This window comes from Urocitellus parryii, chromosome 6, assembly GCF_045843805.1.
Source record: "Urocitellus parryii isolate mUroPar1 chromosome 6, mUroPar1.hap1, whole genome shotgun sequence".
NCBI lineage: Eukaryota > Metazoa > Chordata > Mammalia > Rodentia > Sciuridae > Urocitellus > Urocitellus parryii.
This window is the reverse complement of record NC_135536.1, coordinates 149,323,255-149,332,614: the sequence shown is the minus strand read 5'-3', so window position 1 is coordinate 149,332,614 and position 9,360 is coordinate 149,323,255. Positions and strand designations below refer to the sequence as shown.

Genomic DNA, 9,360 nt, shown 5'->3' with positions numbered 1-9,360 from the left:
TGGGGAGAGAGGGCAGAAAGGCCAAGATCCAGTCCCGTGCCAAGGCTGTCTGTGTTCTCGCCTGGTTCAAGGTGAGTACTTCTGGCTTGAACCAGAAGAAATGTACAAACATACAGTGGGTACACAGTACACAGTGTCTGGTTAAGCAGAATGTCCCATTTCTTTTTAAAGGAAGAGAAACTACCATTTAAGTCAGAGAGACCAGTTCCTTCTCTGCCCAGTGAAAGCAGCCAGGCCTTTTGGAGCACATTTTCTTTGTTCCTGAGGGACTCTCTTTAGTAGCAGCCCTGGAAGGAAGTTGAACAAAGGCTGCGTCTGCCAGAGTCTCTTCAATATGCAGAGCTCCAGGGCTGCTGGAAAGGTATGCAGGCAAACTAGAGGAGCCAGGAAGGACACTGAAGAAAGGGAACTACAATCCTGCCCCCTTTTCTTATAAAAGAAAAAATAAGAAAATGCAAAGATTAAATTTGTAATTCACATACGCATATCATTATATACATATCTAATTATAGTTATTACATAAGTCCTACCTTAATACACTGCATTTGTGTAAAATCAAGAAATGCACAAAAAGCAAAAGTCTACCCTGCCCCAGCCCCACCCCCATCATCAAATCCCAGCTCCTCTTGCCAGCTCCACTCTTCTCAGTTGTTTTGTCCTTTTCTGACTCTGGGCCATGAATTTATAAGAGAAAGCATCTGGACGGACACATAAACCCAAGGAGGATGTGGTTTGTTTGGGGGAGGATTTCTGGTCTTTTGCTTTTGTTTTGTATCACTGGTATCATAACATATGTGCTGCGTGCAACTTTCAGCTTCCACTTAACAATATGTCTGTCTGGGAGATCTTCCAAGCTACGGCACAGACCCACCTCATTTTTTGAAACAATTGCCTAATATTTCCGAATATGGATGCACTTTTTTTTGCATATCCTTCCCTCTACAAATAGACACCCTAAGTTGTTTGGTTTTTTCCCCCCACTACAATCTATACTTCATTGTTTATCATATTCATGTATTTTTGCCTTTATGTGCAACTATCTCTCAGAGGTAGATGAACAAGAAGTGCATTTGAATATTTATAGTTGCGGCTCTTTTCCTTCTGAACTAGTAGGCAAAAATTCTTTGCACATTTAATGTTTTCCCTTTATCTAGAAAATTTTGAAAAAGAAAATAAATAGCACCTAAAATATCATCACCCCGAGATAATAAACATTACCATTTTTTGTGACCATCTTTGCTTTTATTTCACAGTACACATGCATCTATGCACACGGATTTCTGGTAATGGGACGATAACATACATGCATTATATAAAAGTTTAAACATGTTTTAATGCAGTCATTTTTCTTTTAAACTTCTCTCTCTCTCCCTTCAACTCCCCACCTCCCTCAAGCACTAATCTTTTTAATCTATTATGGACTTCTGGTTAAGCACAGTGGATTGAAAATATGCATTAACCTCTGCTCCCTCTCAAAACCCCACTAAAATGACAGCAAATGGATGACAAAGGCATTATCCCTAGAGGACAAAGGGATCAGCAGAATCCTGGACAGCACTTGAGAAAGGCTGCTACACTAAGGAAACTGGGAAGCCGATGAGTTGACCTGTAGTTGCTGGTTTGGCAGGGCAAGCAGAACCAGAACCTGACGGCCTTCAAAGGGAAGCTAATAAGACACAAGCAGATTTGTAACTGATGATCCCAGAAAGCTTCAATATTTAAAGGCATCTGAAACTCCTCAGGAAAATATGAAAATGAGAGCAGTTGCAAGTCAGCTCAATAAACAAGAAAATCTCCAGATCCCTCTTCACCCCACCACCTCCAAGTGACTTCTCTGCCCTACCCCACTGGAACACAAAATTTGCTACCTGGAGAGGCCTAAATCTAGGTCTGTGATGTGGGAACTCCAGACACAGGCTAGGGAAAAAAAAGGATCATTCTTAATATAGGCACAGTTTGGTGTGAAATGCTTGGCTCAACTTTTTACACTTGGGAAACCTGGCAGACAGACATCTTCCAAGGAGGCAAAAGCATTCTTCTTTGCAGGATCTACTTCATAGATGAGTGTCAGGCAGCTTTCTGTTGCTATAACAAATATCTGGGAAAATAAATTTCTAAAGAAAAAAGGTTTATTTGGACTCACAGTTTTAGAGGTTTCAGTCCATAATAAGTTAGCCCTGGTGCTTTGAGCCTATGGTAGGACATCATGTTGGGGGCACATGATGGAGTAAAAACGCTCACCTCATGACCAGGAAGTGAAAGAGAAAAAGAGGAAGTGTTTGGAATCCCAATATCCCCTTTGAGGGCATGCCCCAATGGCCTGAAGACCTTTCACTAAGCCCTACCACCTAAAGTTCCCACCACCTCAGGAGAGCACCACCGTAGGGACCTTTGACACTTGGGCCTCTGGGGAATGTTCCAGATCAAATTATAACAACAAAATATCCAGATATTGGCAGGCCCCCAAATACTAGGTTCATGACCCACCCTTTATCACTGATATCATTGGTCAGGTCAGAATTCCTGTTCTTAAAAAGAACTAAGAAGAGTCCCTAACAGGAAAAAACAGAGATTGAAAAAAAATCAAGTGAAAACAAACTAAAAAAAAAAAATAGAAATGAGGAGTAGAAGGAAATCATATAGAAATATAATTAATATCTTCATAGAGACGAGAGAGGTGCTGCCTCTATGATACATTTCTAGACAGTTTCTAAAAATTAGAAAGCATACAACAGCTCTTGAAAATTAAATGATTCATTAGCTAAACTCAACCTAACCATTGTTTGAGTGCCCCTGAGTTCAATCCCTGAGAAGAAGAGGAAGAAGAAGAAGAAGGAGAAGGAGAAGGAGAAGGAGAAGGGGAAGGAGAAGAGTTGAGAAAACTGAGGAAGGGGGAGGCAAAAATTTAAGAAATAACAATAATATTTCCTAGAACTGAATAACATGATTTTCTTTCATGTATCCACCACAATAGACCAAAAACAAACAAACAAACAAACTAGGCATGGTTGAAATCTCAGATTCCTGGAAGGCTGAGGTTGGAGGATTGCAAGTTTAAGGCCAGTCCTAGCAACTTAGCAAGAACCTCTCTCTCTAAAAAATAAAAAAGGCTGGGGATGTAGCTCAGTGGTAAAGCACCCCTGGATTCAATCACCAGTATTGGGGGGGGGACAAACCAAGGGACATCATATTGAAATTTTCATACACAAGAGAAAGAATGCTAATCTCTAATGAGGAGAGAGAGAGAGAGAGAGAGAGAGAGAGAGAGAGAGAGAGAGAGAGAAACATTCACAATATCCTGGCACTTCTCAACACAACCTGGGAGATAAACTTGATGAAGCTTGGTGTTCTGAGGAAAATGATTATCCCAGCCAAACAATCTATCAGAGATGAATGGAGAATGAAAACATTTTCAGACATGCAATATCTCAAAAAATTTATCTCCCATAGATTCTTTATCAAAAAGATATTGAGCATCTAATAAGGTAGCCAATCAAGAATGAGGGTTCTTCCTCAGGAGCAAGGTGAAGGGAAATCCCACCATGATGGTTCATGCAAGTCATGGTACTCCAGTTGTGAAGAAAGTCTTGCAAGCCACCAGAGTGAATCAGTCTGGTTTCAATGAAGAAAATGGAAGACAGTGTCACCAATTTGACAGTATGAAGAGTAATATTATAGATAGGCACAGAATTCAGTAATTAGTTCATAATGAAACACAGAAAACTGATTAAATAAAGGAAAATTCAACAAGTGTCAACTTCAGGCAAAACAAAAGGCTGGAAGGAAATAATAGAAACACTATGAATTATACATTAATAATCTCATAATCAAAGCCATGAAAACACTATATATTGATTTAACTCTAGAACTATGTTATCACTCCACAAAGAAGACTTCAGGAAAAGCATGGATGGGGAGGGGTGGGGAGAGCTGATGTGCAATATCTTTCCCTTCCTTAATTAAAAGTCAGTATATCTTTAACAATGAAAAATAAAAGAAATTTAAAACATGTTAGAATATGAAGGTAAATATCAAAGAAACAGATAAATGAATTAAAAATTATTATCTCTGAGTCAGGAACTGCAAGTTTTCATTTGCAGGTCATGTAACTGTTTAGTACACATGTATCATTTTGCTAAATATTAATACTAGAATTTAAACATCCACACTTTTTTCCAGAGTTTCCATAAATATTCACTAGATGGATAGACCAGTAGATACATAAGCACATCTGTATCCATATGTGTGTTTTGTTTTATAAAAAGAGTTACATCATATTATATACAACCTTCTCCTTTTTGCAGCTTGTTTTCTGTAATCATATATTATGAAAATCCTTCCAAGTCAACAGGTATGGAACCACTGTTTTTGAAGGTTATATGTTATTCTTTACATGTATGTACCATGATTTATTCACTTATTTCTTTGAAGGGCACTGCCTTTGTTTCCAGGTTTGTTTTTCCACTACAAACAGTGCAACAGTTAACATTCTTAAATACATACGTATATATTTTTATATGTTAGAGCTTGAAGTTCTCCTATGGGATCAATTCTCAGGAGAGGGTCAATGATCAAAGATTATGTGTACTTTATTTTTATTTACTTATTTATTTATTTTTGCAGTGTTGGAGATTGAACCCAGGGCCTTGGGTCTCCCTGCATGTGGATCAGGCTCCCTACCACTGAGCTACATTCCCAGCCCCTCGCAGATTTTAGTTTAATAGATATTTCTCAATTAATTTCCAAAAAGTGTTCCAATAATGAAAGAGAATATATCTCTTATTAAGGCCATCTTCTATATTCTTTAGTAAACTTTTGTTGTTGTTTTCCTCACGTAGATCTGACAATGCTTTTTTGCTAGATTTTTTATAATTTTTTTCAACTTGATGAAAATTATTATCTAATCAAAAATGCTTGAGAACAGGAGACCTAGTCCTCTTTTCTGATTTGACCTTGTATCTGGCCATCTGGCTGAATCTTCTTATTAATTTGAATAGCTTATTTGCTGGTTTTCATGGCTCTTCATGGACAGATTTTTAAAATTCTTTTCCTATACTTATACTATTTCTCTCTTGCATGATTATGATCTCTGGAAAAATGTTGAATATTCTGGGGACAGTTGTTTCTCTCTGCCCCCTTTCTCTTTCATTTTATTTTTCTTTCATCCTCTCTTTCTCTCTTCTTCTTTTCTTTCTCTCTCTCTCTCTCTCTTTCTTTCTTTCTTTCTCTCTTCCTTTCTTTCTTTCCCCCTATGGAGATGTATCATATGGTTTTATCATCTACCAAGATGACCATAGAAATTTTTTTGTCAATTTGTTAATAAGCTCAACTATGTAAATGGATTTTTTAGTGTTGAGTCATCTTGGTATTCCTAAGAATAAGGTGTAGCCTTGCAATCATGTAGTATTGTTCTTTTAGAACTCCAGTAGATTCAATTTGTTTCCATAATCTTTATGAGTTTTATATCTAGTTTCACAAGTGACCTGGCCTAAGAGGACTTTTCCTTGTCTCGTTTTGATGTTAGGATTGTGCTAGCTTTAAAAAACAAGTTGGGGACATTTCCATACTTTCTCCATGCTCTGAAAATTATAAATATGATAGAACTAGGCCACAGTGAGTCTAACAGATCCAGAATGGGCCCCAAAGAGGCCCAGAGAGGGAGGTACATGTTAACCAAGTGATGCTATAGTCCTGGGTGCAATGGTGGTGTTTTAGTACTGCTGAGAACAAGAGAATACAGTGATGTCCAAGGAGCATGGCAGGTCTATTGTGAAGCAAAACCAGACGCTGGAGTAAAGGGGAGGCAGGCAGAGGCAGGACCCCCAGGGTAGAAGAGGATTTGGGTCAGTCTAAATCCCAAGGAGGGTGCGGTTAAGCAGAAGTAGTATATGACCAGATCTACAGTTTTAAATGATTACTCTATATTGAATAGTTGTAGACCATGTTGATGTTCAAGCTGTCCAGGAGACCACAATGTGGAAGTGGTTAGAATAGGGACCTCAGGGCACAAAAGTCGTCTTAGAGTCTCCAAGGCCTCTGGCTTCATATCTTCCTGATGAGATACTCATCACTGAGATGGGAACCTGGAAGAAGACCAGGTCTGGGAAACAGATCAGAGAGCAGTCAGGGAAATGCTGAGTTTAAGGCACATGGCTTTGAGCTGTGCAGATGAGGAGTCAGCTCAGAAAACAGGCACAAAGTACAAAGCCCAGCAAGGTGGTCTGGGTTGGAGGGTGCCACTGGGGAATTATCAAATGTTAATAAAGCTGAGCACCAGGGAGAAGTCACCTAAGATTGGGGAAAGAATAAAGGCTTTCACAGAGGCTTAAGGAAGAGTAACAATTTAGATGCAAAAGGATAGACCATCCAGGGTGTTGAGGACTTTTGGACCAGGAAGAAAACCAGGACAGCCTGATAAGAAGGCATCAGCAGGGTCCAGTCCTTCTTGTAAGGCCACAGAAAATTAGGACTAAAATTGCTATATGGTTTAGCAACACAGAAGTCTCAAATCATCCCTGAAACCTGCTCCACCCACAGCCTTCTCCATCTTATTTGAGGTGACTCCATCTTTCCAGGAGCTCTGGCCTAACACCTTGCTGTTTCCTGACTTATGTCTCCTTATACCCCACATCCTTTGGCACATTCTCTTGGCTCTATCTTTAAAATATCACCCACGACACCACTGCCAGTTCTGCTCCAACTACCATCACACCTCTGAGTAGGAGCCTCCCTATTTCCACACTGCTCTCTCCAGCTAGTCCAGCCCAGAAACCTCCATGATCTTTCACACTACAAATCAGATCATGAATTGGGAACAAAACCCCAGGTCCTTCCAGGCACAGTGGTGCACACCTGTAATCCCAGCAATTTGGGGGGCAGTAAGATCTCAAGCTTAAAGCCAGTGTTAATAACATATCGAGGTTCTGTCTCAATGGCTTCTAGGGCCTGCATGATCATCTCCCTGTGAGTCCACGCTTATCCCCTCATGCAGCTTCCAGTCACCTGTACCTTCTTAGTTTTTTTTTTTTCAAACATGTCAAGAACACTCCCTAGTCAAGTTCTTTGCCCAGGCCATTGCACTACCAGCCCTCCTCCCAAATTCCTGCTCAGTGTGCTCCTTCACCACATACTCATCCCTGATCATTGCTTGAAGATCTTCTTCTGAGACTTTTCCTATTTAAAATTGCAACTACTCCCACGCTGCCCCTTCTCATTGTTTCTGTCCTCATGGACACTCGCAAGCCTCCAGCATGCTGGACATTTTATTGTTTAAGGTGTCAGCTCTCCATAATGAGATCCGTTCCAAGAGGACAACGATTTTCACCTGCAGTTCACCACTGTGTCCCCAGCAACTGGCAAATACAGTATGTGGCTCATATTAGAAGCTCAAAATATATGGGTTGAATGATTGAAAGAAGCAGTAAGAAGCAAGGGCTGGAAAATGGAGGTCCAGTTCTGCCCAGTTGGGGGATATATTGTAGAGAAGAAACTCTCCCCAGCACCTAACCCAGACTCTGAATGGTGGAGGCCATGCCTCTACTCTCTCTGAAACTCCACAGTTGAACAGACCTCTTGGATTAAAAAAAAAAAAAAAAAAAAAAAAAAAAAAAAAAAAAAAAAAACAGACATTGAGATGGAGAACCCTAGTTTGTGGATTGTGTGGTCCCAGCAACTTATCTTTTATTTATCTTCAGCCTGTTCATCCTTCAAAAATTTATCTATGCCAATAGGAATACACAGCTCTGAGCTTGTATGCTCCTCTGCACATTGGAAGTGATGCATTTGCCTGAAGGATGCACGAGAAGGGCCAGCAACAAGAATGACACTCAGGGCAGGTTGGGGTGACCTGTGAATGTAGCTGGGCCTGCCACATGCCTACAGCAGAGAAGTAGGCAAAGAGCTACTTTGCCCTTTAGAGAATCAAGGTAGGCACGCCTGAAATAGGAAATGATGAAGAGAGCTCCCCACATGAAGCAGTATAGAATGGAAATAAAACTTGATGCAGGATATACATAAAAATGCACATCAGTTCTCCAAAGTAACAGGGAGGAAATGCACAATAATGACTTGCAGGAAGGATTCTTGACCCACAGCCTAGGCCTGATGCAGGTCCTTCCAAGATCTGGGGTCACCCAGGTGATCTCTAAGCCTCCAGGAGTCTTGTTGCTGCCCTCCAAGGGATTGCCAGCTATGGAGGGCTCTCCTCTTTTGCGATGTGCCTTTCAGGATGCCCAAATCCTTCCCATTTGGCCACCCTTTGCAGCCACCACTTTCTCAAAGTAGATTTACTTTCAATCGCCATTTGCTAAATCTGTCCGCTATAAACCTTTGGGGGAGGCAGAGATTAAGCCTGATTACAGATGTTATAGAAGAGAGTCCAGGAGCATCAGTAGGGCGGGAGTCAGGCAGGAGTGGCCAGCAGGAACCAGTCCCTGCTCCTCCTGGGCTGACCCAGCTGCCTGCAGGCCTTACCTCAGGCTTGGGACGCTCTTACCTACCAGCAGAATGTGGCTGTGTGTTGCTTTGCCTCTGCTCACACGGTGAGGGGGCAGCCCCCTTGCAGTGGGCCTGCTACAAGGGGGATGTGGGAGGCTTGCTCATGGGCTCCCTGAAGAAGATGAGCAGCTCATTCAAGCGGGGCTCACTCAAGAGCTCCACATCTGGGTCCCAGAAGGTGAGTGAGCTTTGTGGGGGGCCTGCGGGCAGAAAGACGGAAGGACAGAGGGACACAGGGTTCCAACTCTGTGGTCTCAGAATGCTGCATCAGCAGACACCTTTCAGACTGTTTGGAGGTGGGCATAAGGGGGTTGAGCATTTAGATATCCAGCATCAGACTCTCTTCTTGAGAGATGGCCCATATTTCCTGCCACTGTGCCTGATGCCTGTTATTTCAGCAGCTCCCATTTTTGTGTCTCACCACACCCATAGGAGGTGTCAGGTGGGTGTGAGTCATGCAGATCCTTTGTCCTGCATGGGCAAACACATTCTTGAGTCAGTATTTGTGGGTTTTGCATAGCTCTATTGCCCATGATGGGGATGCACCCTTAGCCCTCCATGACTAAACGTTGCTTGCCCATCCCTTTTTTTTTTTTTCCTGCATTGGATATTTATAGGAGTACTGTGTGGTCTCTTGAGGATCCAGGATGACCAGGGTGTGGATCCCACCCTCAGGTCAGAGGAAAGGAGATGGTCATTTGCTTCTAACAGAATGGAGGGCCCAAGTGACCCCTCGTGAAGTTCTCAGGAGAGCAAACCTTTATGGAAGGGTCTTTCTTTGTCCTCTGGACAGAGCCATAGTACAGTGTGTGCCAATTTGAATCTTAGACTTGCTTTTCCCAGATGACTGTAAGTCAGCCATGG

At 41.7% G+C, this 9,360-nt stretch overlaps 1 protein-coding gene across 2 annotated transcripts in view; it reads left to right on the top strand.

Annotated features, from left to right (window-relative positions):
* The first annotated feature begins 8,599 nt into the window (after positions 1-8,599).
* Trpm1 (transient receptor potential cation channel subfamily M member 1) overlaps positions 8,600-9,360 on the top strand; it is a 129,908-nt gene continuing 129,147 nt past the window's right edge. For both annotated transcript variants that reach the window (XM_077799379.1, XM_077799378.1), the window contains exon 1: positions 8,600-8,674. In XM_077799379.1, the coding sequence (XP_077655505.1) occupies positions 8,600-8,674 (75 nt within the window). The remainder of the gene's footprint in view (positions 8,675-9,360) is intronic.